This window comes from Rana temporaria, chromosome 4, assembly GCF_905171775.1.
Source record: "Rana temporaria chromosome 4, aRanTem1.1, whole genome shotgun sequence".
NCBI classification, from domain to species: domain Eukaryota; kingdom Metazoa; phylum Chordata; class Amphibia; order Anura; family Ranidae; genus Rana; species Rana temporaria.
Window position 1 is genome coordinate 367438637 of NC_053492.1, and position 25747 is coordinate 367464383.

General features: G+C 44.1%; 1 protein-coding gene across 1 annotated transcript in view; it reads right to left on the reverse strand.

The window, feature by feature from the left end:
* Positions 1 to 12461: 12461 nt before the first annotated feature.
* The window catches only part of PSEN2 (presenilin 2), a 52266-nt gene continuing 38980 nt past the window's right edge, over positions 12462 to 25747 (reverse strand). The window contains exons 8-11 of the mRNA XM_040350920.1: positions 22356 to 22412; positions 17187 to 17297; positions 15352 to 15470; positions 12462 to 13952 (exon numbers count right to left, since the gene is read on the reverse strand). Of these exons, the coding sequence (XP_040206854.1) occupies positions 13797 to 13952; positions 15352 to 15470; positions 17187 to 17297; positions 22356 to 22412 (443 nt within the window). The 3' untranslated portion in view covers positions 12462 to 13796. The remainder of the gene's footprint in view (positions 13953 to 15351; positions 15471 to 17186; positions 17298 to 22355; positions 22413 to 25747) is intronic.

Sequence of the window (25747 nt, forward strand, 5' to 3'; positions counted from 1 at the left end):
AACACCGCCAACCATATTATGAGCCGATATTGTTATTCCACTCTGATACTAACCAACAAAATGGCCACCTCCGAGGCGGCGACAACTTTTCCTCATTCAGGCTGGGTTCACACTGATGTGATGCATCACAGCACATGTGATTCGCACACGAATCTCACCACTTTCCTGTGCAAATCACACGTGATTCTGTGCAGTGCGATCTGAGCCCATAATTTTGTATGGCTCAAATCGCACAGCATCCGCATGAAGTCAAGTCAAGCTTTGTAATTCTACTACATGTGAGGACATACGGTAGAACGAAATGTCATATCTTACAGGGTCACGATGCTATATACAAATTAAACATAAATATAAATATACAAAGAATAAAAACACAGCGAAAAACTTAAAATAAAAAAATGATAAACCTTTTTGTTCGCCACACTGGAATCGGATTGCATGGGTGTTCATACTCATGTGATCCGATTCTAGCAAACACACTGCGTTCTGCCATCTGTTTTTGGAGTGCCGTTAACTTTAAGGCCGGGTTCACACTTATGCAAATTGGTTGGGGCTTAAACCGCATCCAATTCGCATAACATTATAAAATACATTGATTTCAATGAGGCTGGTTCACATATGTGCGATGCATTTGCACTGCGCATTGCTAAAAAAACGTGTGTGTTTTCTAGGCATTGCGGTCCGGCTCAGGTGCGAATTCAGGCCTATTATCTTCTATGGGCACCTGTCTGATTCGCAGATGTGTTAATTTCTCTTCAGGATTTCTCTCATTCGCCTCAGTACACTTCCTCCCCCCCTCCCTCCCCTCTCCCAGGTCTCCAAATTCGCAGCTAAAACAGAGATGGTCTGCTGAACAGTTCTCTTATCTCTCTGCAGAGATAAAAGCTGAAATTCGCACCACACAAGTGTGAATCCAGCCATAAAGGGTCACTGTGACGGTAGTAGAATGATATCCCCGTCAAACATTCCCTTCTTCCCATAAAAGAAAATCACCCAGTATTCCACAAGTAGGAATCCCTGGAATCGCCCAATAATCCACACACTGGGCCAAAGCTTACTGCTGGAACAAGAGAGACTTTAATGGTACAACACATAGCTTATATGTAGTTACAAACTGTTACAATGACAATCTCCGCCCCCCCTCACACAGTGGGGGCTCCCATACAGATTATAGGCAGACACTTCGGAGCCGACCCTGTAGACACTAGGCATGTGCAAAAGGGAAAATTTTGTTTCGTTTTAATTTGTTATTTAATTGATTTCGTTAAGTTAGGTTCGTTACATGTGTTAAATTCGTTTTCGGGACTCGTTCGTTTTCGACCGAATTTCGAAAAATCCGGTCGAATTCGAAAGTATTTCGACCGGATTCGACAACAAATAGTCTATTTTCGAATATAATTTCGAAATTCGATCGGAATTCGAAAAAAAAAAAAAAAATTGAATTCCAAAAAGAAAACCCGCGGACGAAATTCGATCGGAATTAAAAAAAAAAATATATATATTTTTTTTTTTCGAATTCCAAATCGAAAACCCGGGGACGAAATTCGATCGGAATTAAAAAAAAAAAAAAAAAAAATTTGAATTCCAAATCGAAAACCCGCGGACGAAATTCGATCGGAATTAAAAAAATAAAAAAAATTTTTTTTTTCGAATTCCAAATCGAAAACCCGCGGACGAAATTCGATCGGAAATCGAAAAAAAAAATATTTGAATTTCGTCCGCGGGTTTTCGATTCGGAATCGAAAACGTTCGTTCGCATTCGGTAAATTCATTAATATTGCAATTCGTGAATTCGTATGCATCCGAATGTCCGAATAATGAAAAATTCGTCCGAATTTCGATTCGGAACGAAACGAAATGCACATGCCTAGTAGACACATTTCTTAAGGTTAAACACAGGTCTTCTTCACACACACAATAGATCAATTACCCTTTAAAATAGAGAGCTGGCTGGGGGTGGGACATTAACATTTCAACAGTCTGTTAGCAGAGGAATGAGTCACACATGAAATCACCTTTTACCTCTAACACACACAGCATTAAACTAGCAGGGAGAATTAAACTGAAGCATATAGGCAAAAAGTTTTTCACAGTCACTAAAGGATTTTTTTTTTTTTAGCTAAATAGCTTCCTTTACCTTACTGCAGTCCTGCCATCACTGCTCTATGGCTCTGTACATGCATAGAGGCAGGATAACATGCAAACTAGATGCAAAAACGAAACTAGAGGTACATTATATGATTGATTTTTGTCTATTTTTAATCAATTTTAAAAGGAATCAGTTAACTATTATGTCTCCATACCCTGTAAACAGTCATTTTTAGCAAAAAAAAAATGTTTCCTTTACAACTCCTTTAATTAATATGTGCAGCAGATCACAGTGATTCCTGTGCGTTTCCCAGATCACATCAGTGTAAACCGAGCCTCATGAGAATAGGGCTGAGCTGCAATTGCGAGCTCATGGTTGTAGTGCAGTATTCTCTGTTAAAAAAAAAACACACATTTTGGAGGCAGCAGATTTCCCACCTGAGTGTCTGACAGTTTCTTCATAAACACACTATAAACTAGGGTGACAAGACATCCCCGGTTTCAGGGGACAGTCCCCGGATTGAGGACACTGTCCCCGGACCAAGTCTGTCCTTGGTTTTGTCCCCGGATTGGATTTGAACAGGGGCTGGGGCAATTTCAAAGACAGTCAGTGCAGAATTAAAAAAATAATAATTCTGAATTACACACCCCCGCTCCATCGCACCTACTAGCTTAGGGGGTGTATTTTTTTCCTTTATCTGTGCCCCTTTCTGATGATCATGTGCTGGTCGGAATGGAGTGAATATTTCTTCAGTTTCGGGTGCATGCCCATTCAAATCCGCTCGCATGTTCTTCTGCCTTGGCTCAAATCCCGGCCTGCCTCCTGCCTGTTTATCTCCTTGCCTTCCCTGGAGGAGTGATCTTCCTCTGCTCCCCACCCAGTAGTAGCCGGGGCCCAGAGAGTAAGACTTGACAGGCTGTGAGGGGGGCGGTGATGGGCAGAGAGTTGCTGTTTGCCGCCATTTCTAGTAAAAAAAAAAATATATGTCCCCTGATTTAATTTTAGAAATTTGGTCACCTTACTATAAACTGGCGCTCATGGGGGACACATAGCAGACTGTCTCTTGTTAGTTTGAAAATAAATCAATAATTTATTCAACCATTATATGAGTAAAAATCCAGTCCTGAATGGACTCCAATGGTACACTTGAAATATCACCTATGATCCCTTGAGCAGGGAGGGGTTGACAGTTCTCAATGTGGGTCAGTACTAATAATGCCTGAATTGTATGGTGGGCTGCCACCAGTACCTCCAGCATGTGGCGGGCCCTCCAACACACAGGGCGCGGGATCCAAAGTTGTATCAGCAGGAGAAGGGATCCAAGAAGCTCCGTGCCGTTTATGGGAGATGACGTCAGGCCTGCTGAGACATAGCAGGGGAAACAGCCGCAAGGTGGAATGAGTGCGCTGTGGAGCGTTCCTTCTCTCCAGGGAATGGATTACTGTTGCTATCTGGTGGGGATAGCTGGAAAATTCACCCACCCATGTAACTCCCAACTACACGGTTCAGTGAGAGCCCGACCAAGGGCACTGTCATAAAGCCAATAGCTGCTACTGTGCTCCAATGCAAGGATGGATCACGGTGGAAGGTCAAGTTTGTGTTAAAGGGTTGCCTTGACGACGCGTTTCGCGCTCATGCGGCTGTTTCCCAGGCTCCAGGTAGATGTCTCATTGGGACTGACGTCATCTCCCATAACGGAGCCTATTGGATCCCTTCTCCCGCTGATACAACTTTGGATCCCGCGCCCCACGTGTTGGAGGGCCCTCCACATGCTGGATCGCATGTTCCCTGTGTGACACTCAGCTAAAGGTACTGGCGGCAGCCCACCATACAATTCAGGCTTTATTATTACTGACCCACATTGAGAACTGTCAGCCCCTCCCTGCTCAAGGGATCATAGGTGATATTTCAAGTGTACCATTTTTAATTGGAGTCCATCCAGGGCTGGATTTTTACTAATTTTATGGTTGAATAAATGATTGATTTATTTTCAAACTACCATGAGACAGTCTGCTGTGTGTCCCCCATGAGCGCCGGTTTATAGTGTGTTTAAGTTTGTGTATATTCGTTGCTTCCGGGTACGATTTTTTTCCAGCAGCTCTGGGACTACATCCTTCTTTTTTGACTTTTAATACCACTCTATGAAGTTTCATGACACTCCCACCACACACATCAGCCAATATTAGCACCAGAACTGACAGTTTCTTCAGATCGCTTTTCAGAGTGGGTCAACCAGCCCATACAGTCAGGGGCGTAGCTACCGTGAGACAAACAAGGCGTTTCCTCTCCCGCAGCTTTCTCTGGCTCTCCTGCCCCACAGGCTGGCTGGCCGGACAACCAAGCAAAGCTAGGATCAGCTTTGATCGGCTTTCGTAACAATAAACCAAAAAACTTCCGCCTCCGAGGTGGCGACAACTTTTCCTCGTTAGCCGCTGTTATGTCAAAACAGCAAAGTCTTTGTGTACCGGAATATACACGCTTGCCAGTGTGGACCCAGCCTAAATGAGGAAAAGTTGTCGCCGCCTCGGAGGCGGATTTTTTTCAGGCTTAATAACGTTGTCTGCTCATAATATGATCGGCAGTGTTGTGTCAAAACAGCAATTCGTTGGAAATCTCCAATTACTGATGGTTTACAGTAACACAAAGTGACGTGATTGGAGATCTCGATGAATTGGCTATTTTGACAAAACAACGGCTTCCATCTGATGGTGCTTATATAGTTTCATGGCTAGCACCACTTGGCAGATCCAGCAGCAATGGCAGCATCAATGAGCATTTTCACTGTATGTGCAGTGGTGTATTTTGGTTTTGTGCTGCCCTTGCTTGGCAAGACTAAAATTAGGCGTGATCCCCCCCGCCATCTAAATGTGTCACATCCCAGCCGCTTTAAAATTGCACACGCCCCATGCAATGGTCGACAAACAACATCCATTTTACTATCCATAGGCGATGCTATGGGGGCACTTTATTTTTTATTTTATTTTTACACTGTTGCTTTAACCACTTAATTTGATCACCTCTGCGTTTTTTATTTTTTGCGCTATAAACAAAAATAGAGCGACAATTTTGAAAAAAAATCTATATTTTTTACTTTTTGCTATAATAAATATCCCCCAAAAACATATATAATTTTTTTTTTCCTCAGTTTAGGCCGATACGTATTCTTCTACCTATTTTTGGTAAAAAAAAATCGCAATAAGCGTTTATCGATTGGTTTGCACAAAATTTATAGCGTTTACAAAATAGGGAATAGTTTTATTGCATTTTTATTATTATATTATTTTTACTACTAATGGCGGCGATCAGCAATTTTTTTTTCGTGACTGCGACATTATGGTGGACACTTCGGACAATTTTGACACATTTTTGGGACCATTGTCATTTTCACAGCAAAAAATGCATTTAAATTGCATTGTTTATTGTGAAAATGACAGTTGCAGTTTGGGAGTTAACCACAGGGGGCGCTGAAGGAGTTATGCTTCACCTAGTGTGTGTTTACAACTGTAGGGGGGTGTGGCTGTAGGTCTGACATCATCGATCGTGTCTCCCTATAAAAGGGATGACTCGATCGATGCAGCCGCCACAGTGAAGCACGGGGAAGCCGTGTTTACATACGGCTCTCCCCGCTCTTCAGCTAGGGGGCGGCTAGAAACAAATAGCCGCGCCCTCATCCCAGATCGCTCCCTGAGGCTTACCGACCGCCGCATGTACCGGGGGGGGGGGGGGTCCCGATCGGACCCCCGACCCGCGGAAAGGCAGCGACGTGCGGGCACGTCGTTCTGCCTGTCCGTGCCATTTTGCCGACGTATATGTACATGCGGCGGTCGTTGGAATCACTTTTTTTGCTGTCACAAGGAATGTAAGCATCCTTGTGACAGCAATAGGCATGTGATAGGTACTCTTTATGGAGCGATGTGGGTTTCAAAAGACCCCAAATCCCTCCTTTGCACTTGAAAGCATTTAAAACACCAAGATCGTTCGTTGTTTTTGAATGCTTTCCATTTTTAAAAACTGGCGCTGATGGTTTCTGAGTAAACCGGAAGTGATGTCATGTCATTACTTCTGGTTTACTGTTACGAAAGACGATCCTAACTTTGCTTGGCTGTCTGTCCAGCCAGCCAGCCGGTGGGACGGGAGAGCCGGAGAGAGCTGCGGGAGCGGAATGCCTTGTTTGTCTCGCAGTAGCTATGCCCCTGACTGTATGGGCTGGTTGACCCTCTCGGATGAGGGTAATTAATATTTACTCAACACTCACTTATGTATATATTGCATACGATGTACTTCTATGTTGTCCATTTCTCTCTTTCAGGTGTTCCTGCACCCATTGCATCTTCCTTGGCTAAGGAGAGACAACGACTTTTATAGCTTTTATAAACCAAGCTAATATTTTCTATATTTTTCCAGGCGTACATAATAGATAGTTAGGATATAAGGCTACGTAAAATTGTACATAATGGGGTAGATTCACGTACCTTTAGGCGGGCGTAGCGTATCTCCTATACGCTACGCCGCCGTAACTTTGAGAGGCGAGTATGGTATTTTCAAAGAATTTACCGCCGAAGTTACGGCGGCGGAGCGTATTAGGGCCGGCGTAAGCCCGCCTAATTCAAATGTTGAAGCTGTGGGCGTGTTTTATGTATATTAACTGTGACCCCTCGTAAATGACGTTTCGATCGAACGGCGCATGCGCCGTCCGTGGACGAATCCCAGTGTGCATGCTCCAAATGACGTCGGCAAATCGTCAAGCTTTTGACGTGAACGTAAATTACGGCCAGCCCCATTCACGGACGAGTTACGCAAACGACATAAAAATGTGAAAAATTTGACGCGGTTCCGACGTCCATACTTAACATTGGCTGCGCCATGTTTTTGGTGGCTTATCTTTACGCCTGAAAACCCCTTACGTAAACGGCGTATCTTTACTGCGACGGCCGGGCGTACGTTCGTGAATAGGCGTATCTAGCTGATTTACATATTATAGGCGTAAATCGGTGTACACGCCCCTAGCGGCCAGCGTAAATATGCAGTTAAGATACAACGGCGTAGGAGACTTACGCCGGCCGTATCTTAGCAACATTTAAGCGTATCTCAGTTTAAGCATACACTTAAAGTTGCGACGGCGCGGATTCGGACTTACGACGGCGTATCTACTGATACGCCCGTCGTAAGTCTTTATGAATCTGCCCCAATATCTGCTATTTATATGCTCTTGTGTGAAATGCCACTTACCTATGTATATACACTGCTGTTTACCTTATGTGGTACGCCACATGTCCTGTTATTTTTTTCTTTCCTCCTTGTTCCCCACCCATTCCAGTTTTGCCAGGACAGCCACTCTCAGGCTTGAGTGTTAAATTATTTTCTTGCAACTCCGAGACGTCGTTTCCTAGGCAGGTGGAGGATGTAGCACCCTGGCAATTAGGCAGAGTTGCTAAGTAAATTTAGTTTGCCAGGCAGTAGTTGCCCTGGTTAATTGTTAGTAGATCCACTGATTCCTCTCTAGTCCTGGATTTGCTGCACCTTCTCTCTTCTGTCGCTAGGTGGCATTATGCTGGTGACATTAGATAGACAATGGTTTAGATGGGTCAGGTTTTGAATGGATGGGGTGTCTTAGCCAATTGGCGGGGGTTTCTTTTGTCTCTTGGCCTACTGGGAGAACCTATTTATTTGGGTGGAGTCAGGTGATCAGGGTTCTGTGGCACCTGGATGGTTTTGTGTTATGCTGCCTCGGACTTCAAGGCCAGAAGCCCAAGACGTATCCCAGGGACATCTGGCTGCTAGGCTGTCTGAGGCCTATCCAGAAGCAGGAGAAGCAGCGAAGGGTTGGAACTGCAGGACTGGAGTCCAACCGAGAGTAACGGTTCAGCCGGACGGGGAACCCGTTGTGGTCGGGGGTATAGGGGAAGCTGTCGCCACTAAGGGACCATCCATCTTGCTCCCAGAGACCACCGTAAGCTGAAGCCAGTACCAGAGCAGTCTTCTCACCAACCGGGGACGGTGAAGAAGTGGGAAAACTTCAGCAAGTGCCAAACCAGGGACCCAGCCGGACAGTAGAAGTGACGCTCGAGGTGCATCAGTGAGTGTCAAGCCAGGGACCTAGTGGGTCAGCAGGGGTGACAATTGAAGAGTATCTATGAGTGCCAAGCCAGAGACCCAGCAGGAAAGCGGGGGGTGACGCTTGAGAAAGATACTGAGTAATGAAAGTGAAACAGCTCAGGGGATTCAGTGGCGATTGGATCTGAGAGTCTAATGAGAGACTGAGAGCTCAGTGAGTGAAGACCTACAGTGAGTGACTGTAGCGTGCCAGGAGAACTATTTTGTGTTACCAATAGCGAAGTACAATTACTGTTAGTAATAGTAGTAAAAGATTTGTTGCTATAGGAGACAGCGGTCCTACCTCTACATAAGTGGTGTCCAGCTGCAGGCCTTACACTGAATAGCTGTCTACGTATAGAAGTCTCAGAGTCTGCCAATTATCATTGCATCTACTTAAGAGTGTCTTGGCCCTAACCCTCTCTCCTACAGTTCTTGTTCAAGAGACAATAAATCTCTTTGCATTCAAAAAGTGTCTGGCGGCCATCACTTCAACTTTCATTACACCTACCATGCCTTGTAACCCACTCAGCTCTCCCTGACCCTGGAGGTCACCATTAGGCCTCTAGGAGGTCCGGAACCTCCATACATGTCATTTACCGGCCCCTTCCTTCTCTGAATTAGACACAGTGAGCTATCGCTCCTGTGTCCTGTAATAACTGAGCAGAGTAACCTGTGATTACTCTGCCTCAGGTTATGAATGCAGAGGAGACTGTGTTTCCTGTCCATTCATCTTCAGTGCTGAGAAATGGGCTGGGGAATCTGTGTCCTCAGTCCCTTTTTTTCCTGTCTCAAGACATCAGGGTTCTGTTTAGACCTGATATCTCAACAAAGCCCCCCAACAGGGCTGATAAGGAAAAAAAAAAAAACACAATAAATATTAAAACATTAAATTGTAAAAAAATAAAAATAAATTACTGACAACACTCCCCCCTGCCCTACCAACACTATCTACTGCCCCAACCCCCTCCCCCCCAAAAAAGCATTGTGAAAAAAATTAAAAACAAATTTGTAAAAAAAATCAATATGTAAAAAACTACTGACACCATCCAATGCCACATACCCCCCACCTGATTCCCTAGAAGTGCTGTGAAAAAAATTATTTTAATTTATTTAAATACAAATACAACAAAACTGTAAAAAAACACTGACACTGTCCACTGCTCTCCTGACACTGTTCACTACCCCCCCTCCCCCAGTCATTGTGAAAAACAATAAAATACAAAAAAAAAAAAATTGTAAAAAAACAAACAAAAAAATTAATCTGACACCATTCCCTACTCTACTGATAAACGTCCACTGACCCCCAAAAAGCATTTAAAAAAACAAATACAAAAAAATGTAATTGTAAAAAAATAAAAATAAAGAACTACTGACACTGCCCACTGCCATCATGCTGCGCATACTACCCACAGCTGTACACTCCTCACCCGCACATTATACCCACCTACATACACTCCACACTTCTCTCCTGCACATATTACCCATCGCCGGACACCCACTGTACATTCCCTATTTAACATTGTGAGTCACTTCAGAATTTTAAGCCCCAATATGTAGTGCATTTTAAGCCACGCCCACATTTCACCACGGGGGTGCGGAGCGCCATCTCCCTGAAATGAGTTTGTCACCTCCCTAAAAATGAGTTTTTACAGGTTGGGATGTCTGTGTATGCTGTGAATCATATCTGTCACAGTTGCTTGTGCTCTCGACCAAACTGCCAAGTTATCAGAAAAAAATTGAATTCAATCCTGCCCAGTAAATATTCCAACCAGTGTGAACAGGGAGAGTCCCACCCCTCAGATCCCACCCTCCCAGAGCCCCGCTCTCTGTGAAGTGATTAATTTACATATGAAGGAAACACCTTCATAATAACCTCCCATAAGCCTTTCTCTGTAGTCTTGCAGTAAGCCATTATTCTTTGGAGGTATGACACATTTACAACTTTCGCCACCCACATGAAGGCCCCAAAAAACCCACAGTAACCCTAGGACCCACCCTATCCACTCCCAGAACTGGTACAAGTGACTCTCATAGCCTGTGTTCCACTTCCATCAGATATGCTGAACCGTCAGAATTGGTAAAGGAAGTGACGTTCCGTCGCCGCCATCTTGCTACACCTCGCACTCCTCCACAGTAACGATACACCGAGAAGGGGGCATGCGGACATCTTGTTACACCGACCAGAGGTTTGCATTTCAGTTATTTTTAAAAGAAAACGCAACTTATAAGATGAAATACAATATTTAGAAATCCGACGGACTGTTTAGATGTTAACCACTTAAGACCCGGATCAAAATGCAAGTAAAGGACCTGGCCCCTTTTTGCGATTCGGCACTGCGTCACTTTAACTGACAATTGCTCGGTCGTGCGACGTGGCTCCCAAACAAAATTGGCGTCCTTTTTTTACCACAAATAGAGCTTTCTTTTGGTGGTATTTGATCACCTCTGCGGTTTTTATTTTTTGCGCTATAAACAAAAATAGAGTATCAATTTTGAAAAAAATGCAATATATTTTACTTTTTGCTATAATAAATATCCACAACAAAAAAGATATAAAAAATGTTTTTTTCTTCCTCAGTTTAGGCCGATACGTATTCTTCTACCTATTTTTGGTAAAAAATAAAAAAAAATCGCAATAAGCGTTTAACGATTAGTTTGCGCACAATTTATAGTGTTTACAAAATAGGGGAAAGTTTTATGGCATTTTTATTAATCATTTTTTTTTTACTACTTATTAGCGGTGATCAGTGTTTTTTTTCGTGACTGCGACATTATGGCGGACACATCGGACAATTTTGATACATTTTTTGGACCATTGTCATTTTCACAACAAAAAGTGCTATAAAAATGCATTGATTACTGTGAAAATGACAATTACAGTTTAGGAGTTAACCACTAGGGGGCGCTGTAGGAGTTAAGTGTGACCTCATATGTGTTTCTAACTGTAGGGGGGTGGACGTGTGACGTCATTGATCGTCTTTCCCTATATCAGGGAACAGACGATCAATGGCACTGCCACTGTGAAGAACGGGGAAGGTGCGTTTAGACAAACCTCGCCCTGTTCTTCAGCTCCTGTGGTCCAGGACACCGGCAGGGATCGGGACCGCGATCATAGAGCTTCGGACCGGGTCACGCACGCGACCCATGGCTGGGATCTTAAAGGCGACGTACATGTACGTGCCTGTGCCCAGCTATGCCATTCTGCCGACGTATATCGCGTTAGGCGGTCCTTAAGTGGTTAAATTTTAAAAGCAGCGGCAAACCTGCTGATCTCACAGGTTTGCTAATGTGACAGAACAGCCCTGCTTTTATAATTCAACATGTAAACAGTTTGATGGATTTACAAATATTGTATTTCACCATATATGCTACATTTCCTGTTAAAAATAACTATGCAATGCAAAACGCCGGTGGGTGTAACAAGATGTCCGCTTGCCCCTTTCTTGGTGTATTGTGCCTATGAAGGAGTGCGGGGTGTAGCAAGATGGTGGCGACGGAACGTCACTTTCGTTACCAATTCTGACGGGTCGCCTGATCTGACAAAACACCTGCCCTGAAGCTACAGAGGCTCAAAAGGATCATGGGACATGTAGTATCATGACTGGAAAAGGAAGGAAACAGGAAGTCAGAGAAATCTGAAATTCAGCCAGGAGAAGGAGCAACATCACAGACACAAAAACCTGCTGTATACAGCTAAAGGAGGTAAGTTACACACAAACTGACAACAGGGTTGTGATTTATTTACATGCACAATGCATCTGTTGTGTTGGGGAGGAAAAGCGGGAGTTCTTCTTTAATACCACTTTAAGGCTCCATGCACACTGAAGCTGATAAACTGCAGTTTATTTGCGTTTTTTTTTTTATTTAAAGCCCATAAACTGAACTCTATGTTAGCTTTTTTCTGAACGCCCGAAATTGGCGTTCAAAGTGCCGTTTTTTGGCAGGAAAAAACGCAAAACAATGAAAAATGCTTAAAAACATTCAAAAACGCTAGCGCCATTGTTTTTTTGAGTTTTTTTATCCATTGAAAAAAAGTGAAAAAAACAAAAAGTGAAAAAAACAAACAAAAACGCTGATTAAAGCTATTGCAAAAACGCTAAAAAAAGTTGAAAGGCTCCCTGCAAAGCTACTGGTGTTTTTTTATAGCTTTTATCAGCTTCAGTGTGCATGGAGCCTAAGACCTCCTTTCTTTAGTGCCTTAGTGATTTAATGCCACATACAAGATTATGAACTGGCCCAATTCAAAATTTAGGTAATGAATATATAACTCATGTGCTTACTTTATTTTCTGAGAATTTATTAACATGGGCAAAATATCTCTACAGTATATTACAGCTAGAAATGTGCAAGAAAATATAAACAAACCATTAAATATTTTTTGCAGTCATGCCTTCATTTTTCCTTGTGTCATTCTCAAATATTTCATATCAGTTCTGAGACAACAATGGGGTCCTTCATGCTGCCAGAAGAAGTATATTCAGGCTTATTGAAGCCAGTGCAAAGAGTGCAATGAAGTACAGGACAGACTGGCATTCTGCTGTACGAGTTGTCTTTCTCCAATAGGTTTTGTGACTTGTGATTTACCAATGAGCATGCCCAAAGCTCTGCAAACAGATATCCATGCCAAACAGGAGCTTACGGCTTCATCATGCTTTAAGCAGCATAAACTCAGTCATGAGACTCAGTTGTAGATCATGGTGCAAATGCATCAAAACCATTTATAATGCAGTGTTCAATAAATAGGGCCTGCACCAGCATCTGTCAACCTCACAACCCATAGCATTTTCCAAAATCATCTCTCACTGATCTCACTACAATACATTGAAATGTGAAGTCTGGATGTTTCCATTTCTCTGTGGGGCTACTGAGCATCTTCCCAGCACACTGAAGTATCCACAGAAAGTAAAGGAGTGCACTTTATATGGGAACACCTTACAGGGAAGCTTTTATCCTTTATGCTTCTACATGTACACACATTAGATCACTTGGGATACTGGCCATTAGGACAAACTGCGGAGTTGTAGATATAACTGTAAGGCTATGTTTACACATGGTGGGCTTTTGCTGCCTTTCTAAGAAGCAATTTGCAGTGGACTGCTTTTTGAAGGGGGGTGAGGAGGCGATAAGTCACCTTCTCACCGCTTGTTTAAACCCTGTAATTGCTGCACCACCACGTGCACTGTATGCAGTTGCAGGGCAGTTGTGGCACGACGCCATTCACAATAATGAGTTGCGTTCAGCAGGGGTACTACCGAATGCAACAGGAGGATAATTGTTGCTGCAACATGTGTACAACCCTACCTGGCTGCCTTTGCAGCTTAAGGAGAGGCGGAAAAACAGGGCTCAACTGCCAGTTTTTACCACCCACAAGCGTAAATGAGCCCTAACGCTTGAATTATTTCATGTTTTGTGAACACAGATCATCTTTGACCTGCCAGAAAGATACACCAAATTAAAACTTTGGTTTTGTTCCTATGAATACCACGTATTGTGCACACTATCCCTGCTAATTTAATATATATATATATATTTGGCACTAAAGGTAAAAGCACATTATGTACACATACTGATTACAGATTCCTAAAAATGTCTATTCAGAAAAATCACTCTGTTATATATACAACTGATGGGAGGCCAAGGTGTCCATAAAAGGCCGTACAATGTTATCTGTAGAGAAATAAAATACCAAGCCAAATGTGATAGAAATTGGAAGTGCAGGTAGTGCTTTCTTGAAAACTGCCAGTAGTAAAAGGGTCAGACATAGTCCCTGTGAAATGAGAAGAAACACTATAAATATACATGAATGTCTTTTGAAACTACAGTTACATACACATACAAGAATGGCAATATAAAAAACGCTAATGAAAAAATATAACGCTTGATAAAAATACCTGTTCACAGAACAGCATTTAGAGAAATGTCATTTTTTAAATTCTGTCTGTCTTTATGTGTCTTGTTGACTATAATGTTGCCTATCACTATTGTTTCAGCCTGTGTGTGTCTATATGAGCCTGTGATTCTGTGTCACCCTGAAATTTTCCCTGTGTCTATTTGTGTCTGATGCTCCTTAACTGCAACAGTGCTCTTGCAGCCCATTAATTTCACTCTTTTAAAACAAAATCACACGGAACCACATGCAGTTTTGCGCACATGTGTGATGCATGGAGGTGCTATTAGGATCTAATGGCACCCCACATGCATGCTATAGAGCAGCGCATTTCTGTGCGGGTCCGGAACGTGTGCAATTATGCACTTGTTCCCAACACACACATATTTTAACCTAGCCTAAGACCCCTTTCACACATAATGTCCATTTTTGACGGACTCTGTTTGCTCAGCAGGGATCGCTCCATTGATCCCCGCTGAGCCGGTGGATGACATGTCCGTCTCTGCTCACTGTGCAGAGACATACCTGTCAGATCTCCGCTATGAGGGGTTGGATGAAAACGGATCCGCCTGTCCTATTTCATTTGATCCGATCCGCCAGACGGATGAAAAATAGGGTTTCCATCCGTCTGAATTCAGTGGATCAGATGTCAGCGGACACGTCACCGCTGACATCCGTCGCTCCATAGACCTGCATGGAGCGTCCGTCCAGTTCCGCCTAAAGAACTGACAGGCGGACCTGAACGGTCCCTGCCTGTGTAAAAGGGGCTTTGCAGGTAATTTATTCCTACAAAGCAAATACACATGTTCTCTCTGGTACTGACTAGTATTCCAGCGTTTCTCCTCTCCTTCAATTTTTGGCTCTCACTCAGCTAACATGACCCCAGTGCTGATGGGGAGGGGCAGAGGAGGGGCATGCAAGGAACCCTGGTTGAAAAAAGACTAGGAAGGAAGAAATGTTTTTGTTTTTTTTCTTTAGCTGGAGCATCTGCCCCATAATATGATGGAAGAATGGGCAAAGCTGCCAAAATGCTTTCAGCGGCATTTTAAACTCCTATGAACATCTATAAACAATCTAAGCAAAACAGGAAAAATCATCTTATAAAATGTCAAAATGCCTTCCTGAAAAATATTCCTGGGTGGAATGACCCAGGCTAATATGTTGCTGCACACTGAAACTATGGCTGTATGACTATACTAAATAAGTGTTGAGAAATGAGGTACTCATCAGTTTTCTTTTGTCCAATATATTATTCAGTTATTTGACTTCCGGCACTTACTATTAGTATAGCGACAAAACAGGCAAGTGTAGTATTCCAATCTCCACTAGCAGTCGCTGCAGCTTTCCCTACAAGCACGCTGTAGAATATAAAGTCGCCAAGCCCAAGCTTCACTCCCCCTGCAAAAACACGGATTAGAAAATCATGGAAAAAGCGAATGTTCATTGCAAAAGTGCCGAAAGCCACACCATGGCCTTTGATTGTAGAAACTGTTTATCTGTACCTGTGGCATACACAACACTTGTCATTTATGAGTAAAAGGTCTAAAGCTGGTCACACATACTGCAACCTGAAAGTATAATTTCTATACAATCTCCTTTTGATCTACCCAAAAATATGCTGTGTGAAGGCCTGCCTATAAAATGTATTACATTTATATCTAATGACTTGGACCCCCCCCCCCCACTAAATAGTTGGGGGTACATCTAAGGCTGGGTTCACACTATTGCCGCATGCGGCTCACAGCAGGGAATCACTGGCCAAAAAAAAAAAAAAAGATATCTGAATTATGTCAGTCATTCAGATATCACCACTTAAATCCACCACTTAAAGTCCAGGACGTCATATGACATCCTAAACATGTTGCAAGGTAACTCGTTTTTTTATCTTTTTTCTAGTTTTGGATAAGGTAAGAAATGGTTAGATCCTTTGGGCCAGATTCACAGTGGAGATACGACGGAGTATCTCAGATACTCCGTCGTATCTCTCAGAGTATCTATGCGACTGATTCATAGAATCAGTTACGCATAGATATCCCTAAGATCCGACAGGTGTAATTGTTTTACACTGTCGGATCTTAGGATGCAGTACCGCGGCCGCCGCTGGGGGGAGTTTGCGTCGTAAACCAGCGTCGGGTATGCAAATTAGGAGTTACGGCGATCCACGACGGTTTTTCGCGTTCGCTACGTCTCCGCTAGTCTAGTTTCCCGTCGCAAAGTTAGTCGTCATTTTTGGTGCCTTAACTTTAGTCTGCAAACGTATTGCTGTCTAAAGTATGGCCGTCGTTCCCGCGTCGAAATTTAAAATTTCACGTCGTTTGCGTAACACGTCCGGGAATACGGAATTACGCTACGCGCATCGCCGTTCGAAAAAATTACGTCACTTCGCACAAAGCACGGCGGGAGTTACGAAACGGAGCATGCGCAGTAGGTCCAGCGCGGGAGCGCGCCTAATTTAAATGGCACACGCCCATTTAAATTCCGCCGTCTTACGCTGGAGGCCGCCAGCGTAGTTTTCATCGCAAGTGCTTTGTGAATCAGGCACTTGCGATGAAAACTTGCGGCGTTGTAACGTATCTACGTTACGCCGCCGCACTTGTACCTGAATCTGGCCCTTTGTTACTATTTTTGGATCTATTTGTTTCATTGGGCAAACCTTTCATTTCCTGTCCCAGAATGAGAAGAAATCTCAACAAAGTAAGGGGGAATCCCGTACGTGTGTACTAGGCATTAGCCAGTGGGAGACCGATGCTGCATCCAGGGAATGCATTAACGTAAAATGTTTAGGCTTTAGAGCCACTTAAAAGGTTATTTTCACATGCTATATAGGAAGTATTGAAACGTTAAAAATACTTTTGAGCATTTTCTGTAATATTTAAAAATGCAAGCTAAGACCAAGACTTTTATTTCCAATTTGGCTACAGTAAAATCTTTGCTTGCTTGTGAGGGCTGCCTGTGCCACCCTCTAAGAAGATTAAATTGGTTCTAAAGGTCCTCTCCTATTCTAATTCTTTTTTAGGACTTTGATTTGTAATTTCTTCTAACCATGTAAATAATAAAGAAAATACTACAGGTGAAGACTTCTGCGCCGACACATGCCACGTTCATGCCACTTACTCTCCTCGTCATCATCAGAAGGTGCAGTTCGATGGGTAGAAGTTTGAATTTGGGTCTCAATAGTTTCTTCTTCTGCTTGTATCATATGGTTCGCATTTACTAGTCTTTCCTCTATTAAGATGACAGCAAGACAATTAGGTAGCAAATACAGTATACAGCTTATGTTGAACTTTTATTTTACTTAGAAATTATACTATTTCCAAAATGATGCTTCAAATAAATATACAGTGTCTCAATAAAACTAAGTTACAGCAGAACGCCAGGCATATACAGTAATTCTATGTGTGGCTGCATAGATCCCTTACTTTAATCTGGAGCCTGCTCCTGCTGTATGTATTGTACCCTAAATGCGGAGCAGGCATAATGGATAAAACACGCATAGCAAATAAAACCTCCACTGTCACAAGCAGGGCAAGAACAGTGCCAAACGCAAAAACCTTATACGCTCTGCCCCATCAACCAATTGTACAAGTTGTTCATTTTATTATGTATTATGGCAGTGGTTCTCAACCGTGCTAGTGCCGTGACCCCTTGATACATTTTCCAAAGTTGTGGGGACCCCCAACAGCAAAATTATTTTCGTAGCGTGGGTTGTCAGCACCCAAGGCAGGCCAAGTAATTTGCGCCCCTAACCCACGGACATTTAGCGCTCCCTGGGTCCCTTCCACTCGTATAGTATTAAAACCCCTTATGGTACATTTTTGGCTGTACCACTCTTTCTCTTTGTTCTCCTTTCTTTCCCTTTTATCTCTCTATATCCTAATGTCTTGTTTTTTTCTCCCTATCCCTCTCTAGCTTTTTTTTCTTTCTATTATTCTTTCTCTCCATTTTTTATTTGTTCCTCCCCCTCTTTTTCTCTCCTTTTCATGTATTATCTATTTGTATTCCTCCTCTTACTCCTTGGTGAAGGTAATGAGATGAGCGGCAGTGCTGGTGGGGGGTGGGATCAGTGGCAGTGCTGGTGGGGGGTGGGATCAGTGGCAGTGCTGGTGGGGGGTGGGATCAGTGGCAGTGCTGGTGAGGGGTGGGATCAATGGCAGTGCTGGCGGGGAGTTGGGATCAGTGGCAATGCTGGGGGAGTTCTGATCAGCCAACTTAGGTGCTCTTGATCAAGGTCATCTGCCGATCTGAGAACTGTAGTGGGGACTTTTAATGGCAACTATAATCACAGGTAGTGTTACTCACTGTGTTTCTGGCTTGGTCGCAAAAAGGCTAGGAAAGTGGTACAGGCTTTAGGAACAGCCCAGGATTCGGTGACCCCTGGCAAATTGCCATTTGACCCCCCATGTTGAGAACCACTGTATTATGGGCTTGTGTTGCTTCTCAAAGAATAAAAGCTCACTGCCCTGTTCCACTGAAGTTTCAATGGAACAGGGGGCAGATCAGATTGGGGCAGAGAATGAGAAACCTCCACTGTCATCAGCGATGCTCATATAATTATATATATACATATACATACATATACACACACACACACACACACACACACACACACACACACACACATACATACATACATACACACATATACTCACACATACACACATGGGGTGTCCTGCAACCCCCTCCCCTGGTTAGCACTTTGAAGAGGTGTTTTCAAAGATCTGTGATGGCATTACAGGGGTTTCCTTAAAGTTTATAAAACTTTAGGTCCTGCTGCAAATGTTCTCTAAGGGCCAGATTCACATACATTTGCTGCCGTGTAACGTAACCCGTTTACGTTACACCGCCGCAAGTTTCCAGTTTTAGTGCCCGATCCACAAAGCACTTACCTGGAAACTTGCGGCGGTGTATACGTCCGGCGCAAGGCGTTCCAATTCGAATGGGCAGGTACAATTTAAATTAGGCGCGCTCCCGCGCCGGACCTACTGTGCATGCTCCGTTTCGTAACTCCCGCCGTGCTTTGCGCGAAGTGACGTCATTTTTTCGAACGGCGACGCGCGTAGCGTACTTCCGTATTCCCGGACGTGTTACGCAAACGACGTTAATTTTTAAATCTCGACGCGGGAACGACGGCCATACTTTTACAGCAATACGATTGCTGTGTTTATGGCTTCTTTGGAGTTAGGGCAGGTCAAACGACGACTAAAATTGCGACGGGAAACTAGAGTAGCGGCGACGTAGCGAACGCGAAAAACCGTCGTGGATCGCCATAACTGCTAATTGGCATATATAATGGTATAAATCCATTTACAGTAAGGAAGCCAAAACCACATAGTAGAAAGATTATGATATATGTAATTTCCTACCTTGAATGGATATGTTCTTTCAATTCACTGTAGCAGCCGCTGAGAAATCACTAGCCGATTCCTGTATATACAGGGCTCATTGTCCCCGATTTCTGCTAGACCAGTGTCTGTTATGCCCTCTCCAGCCCTGTTCTACTGGTCCTGTAAGGCCCCATGCACACCAGAAGCAAATGCAAACTCATCTAAACACAAGTTTTCAAACGCAAAAACTGGAGTTTAAAACGCCCGTTTTTGCCGCGGAGTTTTACCGCGTTTGCGTTTATAAGCATTTGGTTAAGAAACATCATAAGACCCTCCCTAAGCTCAAAAAACAGTATTATTTAACCATTTCAGCCATTTTGTGAGACCAGAGCAGCTGAGAGAGCAGCAGTGTACGTGTATTTAGCATGTCACTTGCCACGTCACCTGCCTCAAGTTGTGAATTGTCCAATTGCCACGTCACCTGCCATGTCACCTGGCCACGTCACCTGCCACAAGTTGTGGATTGTCCACTTGCCACGTCACCTGGCCATATCACCTGCCACAAGTTGTGGATTGTCCACTGGCCATGTCACCTGCCACGTCAACTGGCCACGTCACCTGCCACAAGTTGTGGATTGTCCACTTGCCACGTCACCTGACCACGACACCTGCCACAAGTTGTGGATTGTCCACTTGTCATGTCACCTGCCACAAGTGGATTTTCCACTTACCAAATTACCTGGCCACGTCACCTGCCACAAGTTGTGGATTGTCCACTGGCCATGTCACCTGGCCACGTTACCTGCCACAAGTTGTGGATTGTCCACTTGCCATGTCACCTGGCCACATCACCTGCCACAAGTTGTGGATTGTCCACTGGCCACTTCACCTGCCACAAGTTTTGGATTGTCCACTTGTCATGTCACCTGCCACAAGTGGATTATCCACTTACCAAATTACCTGGCCACGTCACCTGCCACAAGTTGTGGATTGTCCACTGGCCACGTCACCTGCCATGTCACCTGGCCACGTTACCTGCCACAAGTTGTGGATTGTCCACTTGCCATGTCACCTGGCCACATCACCTGCCACAAGTTGCGGATTGTCCACTGGCCACTTCACCTGCCACGTCAACTGGCCACGTCACCTGCCACAAGTTTTGGATTGTCCACTGGCCACGTGACCTGGCCATGTCACCTGCCACATCACCTGGCCACGTCACTTACCACAAGTTGTGGATTGTCCACTTGCCACGTCACCTGCCTCAAGTTGTGTATTGTCCACTTGCCACGTCATCTGCCATGTCGCAAAAACGAAAAGAACTCTGGACAGCCGCACTCCAAAATGACTTAAAATAAAGTTGGTCTTTTAATGTAAAAAGTACATACAGGCACTGCAAACAACAGATACAGATTGGCCGACGCGTTTCACGCTGCAATTCAGCGCTTAGTCATGGCTAACATAGGTTCACACTGAAAATACATATATACCCATACCACCATCATGTGAGAAAACATTCGCCTATGGCGAATGTCTTCTCACATGATGGTGGTATGGGTATATATGTATTTTCAGTGTGAACCTATGTTAGCCATGACTAAGCGCTGAATTGCAGCGTGAAACGCGTCGGCCAATCTGTATCTGTTGTTTGCAGTGCCTGTATGTACTTTTTACATTAAAAGACCAACTTTATTTTAAGTCATTTTGGAGTGCGGCTGTCCAGAGTTCTTTTCGTTTTTGCTACAATCAGCATTGCCGGCACCCTGGTGGTTCAAACTACCCTTGATGATCCACGAGACTCACCTGGAGCGGTGAAAGAAATTGTCTGTTCATCTGCCATGTCACCTGGCCACGCCACCTGCCACAAGTTGTGGATTGTCCACTGGCCACGTCACCTAGCCTCGTTACCTGCCACAAGTTGTGGATTGTCCACTTGCCATGTCACCTGGCCACGTCACCTGCCACATCACCTGGCCACGTCACCTGCCACAAGTTGTGGATTGTCCACTGGCCACATCACCTGCCACGTCAACTGGCCATGTCACCTGCCACAAGTTGTGGATTGTCCACTTGCCACATCACCTGACCACGACACCTGCCACAAGTTGTGGATTGTCCATTTGTCACGTCACCTGCCACAAGTGGATTATCCACTTGCCAAATCACCATGCGAAAACTGAACGCTTCTGAACCCAAAATTTTGGGTCTGAAAAAACGGACATAAACCCAACTGCTTTAAAACGCCAAAAAACGTGATTGTGTGCATGGACACATAGGATAACATTAAATGTGTTCAGGGGCAGTTGAAAAAAATGCCCAAATGCCTCTGAACTCGAGTTTAGCAGCGTCTCGTGTGCATGGGGCCTAACAGCCCCATGTAATTTAAAGGCGGAGTTCACCTTTTCAAAATAAATACATACATTTTTTCAAGAAAAAAAAATGTGCATTTTTTTTTCACAGGAGCCTGCAGAACATTGTTGCATCTACAATATGTGGATTGCAGGTGCAATGTCAGGCTCCTGCACACACTGCCTGCAGCTCTGTTGCTCGTACCGATGTACAGGCTGTTACAGAGCTGTAGGCAGTGTGAATGGACTACGAGTGTGTTGATCAGCACGCTCATAGTCCATTGAAACTACAAGTCCATCTACCACGGTAGCAGAAAGGACTTATCACTTTCATTCATTCACAGATTTCCGTGAATGAATGATGTGGCTGTGCCAGCCTCTCTGTTTTCAAATGTGAGAGCAGGTGCGGGGAGAGGATCCCTCACCTGCTGTCACAAGGAGAGGTGCTCTGGCGGTGGGTGAATAGGAGAATATTACACTCTAAATACGAGTAGAGCATGTAACATTCTTCTTAAGGTAAACTTAGCCTTTCAGTTTCTAATAAGAACACATGAATGTCAATGACTAGACAGGACCCGAACATTTAATAAAGATAATTATTTTACATTTACCTGCATGCTGATCTGAGTCATCGGAATCTGCCATTCCCACTGTCCATACCATGGCAGCTTTTAAAATAAATACAAAGTTAGAATAACATAGTTCATTACCTTGAAAAGGTAAAACATTTCAATGTGCCTAAAGTTGAGCTTTATTACAACAGCTAAGTGAGCATTAAAAAATTAAATACCAGTGTATACATACATTCATACATACATGTATAAATACCCTTCTCTGCCTCTTCACTAAAATGCTTATGGATTGTGAAGAAAATCACTTCTTTATTTCTTGCATTCTAGCTTGTTGGTTCCTTCTCTACCAAAAGCCGATTTGTGGGCATTACCAACGTTGAGCTCAGTTGCCATCTCCCCCTGTTTAGTGAGTATGCCTGTCAGGAGCACTTGTGTGCTTCAGTCCAGCTATACTGAGGCGTAATCACAGCAGAGCTGTGCCTGTGCTCTAAGATCATGCACCCAGTACCCTTATTCCACCCCCTCTTTTTATTTTGACAGGCTCAGATGGATCCACCACCTGACGATCCAGTTTCATTGGTTGCTAGTATACAGGTGGCCAGACTGCAGGGCATCATGCATTTGAAAGGTGTGGGCAGAATAACTACATGGCATTATTAATTGTCATGGTGCTGGTGGCCAGGCCACCTACATCGGAAGAAATGGGTTGCATGGGTTTAGGAGTAGACACACAGCTCTGTGAGCATGCCTGTCTTTGATAAGATGAAAAGCATGTAAGAGTATCTACATGAAAGTAGCACAGTTGAACAGCAATGTGGAGTGGGGTAAGCGGTTGACCCGGTTATGTCAGCAGCCAGGCCACCTACAAAAATGGGACAAAGTGATGCATGCACTTTTTACCTAAGAGCAGTGGTCTCCAAACTGCAGCCCTGGGGTCAGATGTGACCCTCTGCTTGCCTTTTTCTGGCCCTTGAGGCATTAGTCCTTCCACTAACAACAATGGGGCAAAATTCTTTCCACTGACACCAAAAATGGGGTACTATTCCTTCCACTGACACCAACAATGAATAATAATTCCTTCCGCTGACAACAAAAAAGGGGCACTATTTCTCCCAGTGATCCCAACTATTTCTCTTCCTAATACCAAAGATCAGGCATTGTTTTCTCCCACTGGGCCCAGTCCAGCTGCCCTAATGTCTGAAAGACAGTAAACTGTCTCTTTCTTTAGAAAATTTGGAGACCCCTGTCCTAGAGCAGTGGTTCTCAACCACTGGGCCGTGGCTCACTGTGGACCCGCAGCCTCCTCTCTCTCTCTCTCGAGCCTCCAGCCAGTTGCAGATTTCTTAATCCCAAGGGAGGGGGCTAGCACGCTGACTAACCCCCAGCCAGAACGGCTCGGCTGGGGGGCAAGCTTACTGAGGAGGAACAGGAACTGAGAAATTCAGACAAAGAAAAAATAGGATTTTTATAACAGCTTACCTGTAAAATCCTTTTCTTGGAGTACATCACTGGACACAGAGCAGCATAGTAATTACTATGTGGGTTATAGAGTCTACCTTCAGGTGATGGACACTGGCACACCCAAGACAGGAAGTCCCCTCCCCTATATAACCCCTCCCATACCGGGAGTACCTCAGTTTTGTAGAAAAGCAATAAGTGTCCCAATATCCCCAAAGAAGAGGGGCGGGAGCTCTGTGTCCCGTAATGTACTCCAAGAAAAGGATTTTACAGGTAAGCTGTTATAAAAAACCTATTTTCTTTCTCGCACATCACGGGACACAGAGCAGCATAGTAATTACTATGTGGGATGTCTTAAAGCAATGCCAATGAAGGGAGAGAGACACCAAAACAAAGCCGGGCGCCATCAGACATGAGGAGTTATACTGCAGCTTGCAGCACACTGCGCCCAAAGGGGACTTCCTCATGTTTTCTCACATCTAACTGATAAAACTTAGTGAAAGTGTGGACTGACGACCAAGTCGCGGCCTGACAGACTTGAGCCATGGATAACCTGATGATGCACTGCCCAAGAAGTGGCAACTGCTCTAGTGGAGTGCGCTTTAACTTTAAATGGAGGAACCTTCCTTTTCAAGCCATAAGCTTGAGTAATGACTTGCCAAATCCACTTAGAGATAGTGAGCGAGTCTCGTTGCTTCCTATTGGTGGAGTCTGATGTGGAAAAAAAAAAAAAAAGAGATAGTAGATTTAGACGTTGCCTGACCCTTTCTGGGCCCTTCCGGCAGAACAAATAGAATATCAGTCTTTCGAATCTGAGCAGTAGCTTTAAGATTGACCTTAACTGCCCTCACTACATCCAAAGAATGTAATGACTTTTTCTCCGCAGAACTAGGTTCTGGAAAAAAAGAAGGGAGAACCAGATCCTGGTTCAAATGAAAACTTGACACAACCTTGGGAAGGAAGGCCGGATGAGGCCGCAAAACCACTCTGTCTTTATGAAGAATCAAATATGGCTCCTTACAGGAAAGGGCCCTCAATTCCGATACCTTCCTGGCAGAGGATATGGCTACCAAGAAGACCAATTTCCTGGTCAAGAGGACTAAGGGAATGTGGGACAAAGGCTCAAAGGGTTGCCTTTGCAGTGCAGATAGAACTAGGATTCAGGTCCCATGGGCACAAGGGGGTTTTAATTGGTGGATTAATACGAATCACCCCTTGTAAAAAAAGACTAAACTAGCGAATGTGTAGCTAGCGGCCTCTGAAAAAATAGACCTGCCCCTTGATGGTACTCAAGGCCAATGTCTACACCTAACTGTAGAAAGTCAAGCACTCTGCCTATGACATATCTACGAGGATGCCACCTCTTGGCTTCACACCAGGCCACATATGCTTTCCATACTCTGTAATATATAAGCCTGGATGCTGGCTTTCTTGCATCAATGAGCGTATTTACCACAGAATTATAGATACCCCTTTTTCTTAGGATGTGGGATTCAATAGCCAGAACATTAAACTTAGAGTTCGTAAGGAAGGGTAGAATATTGGCCTTTGGGAGAGCAGGTCTGGACGAAGTTGAAGGGTCCATGGATCCCCTACCGACATCCTTACAATCTATGCGTACCACGATCTTCTGGGCCATGCTGAAACCACCAGAATTACTGGTTTTCCCTCTAACTTGATCCTGTGTAGGAGACGAGGTAACAGCTGCAACAGGGGAAATGCATAAATTAGAGAGAACTGGTCCCAAGGAAACACCAGCGCGTCCGTTCTGCAAGCTAGCGGATCTCACATTCGGGACACAAAATTGTCCACTTTCATGTTAAATCTGGATGCCAAGAGGTCCACATCTGCCGTTCCCCACCTTTGACATATGGCCCAGAAGATGTCGGGGTGAAGAGACCATTCCCCTGGAAATAGCTGTTGGCGACTTAAGAAGTCTGCCTGCCAATTCTCTATCCCCGGGATGAAGATCG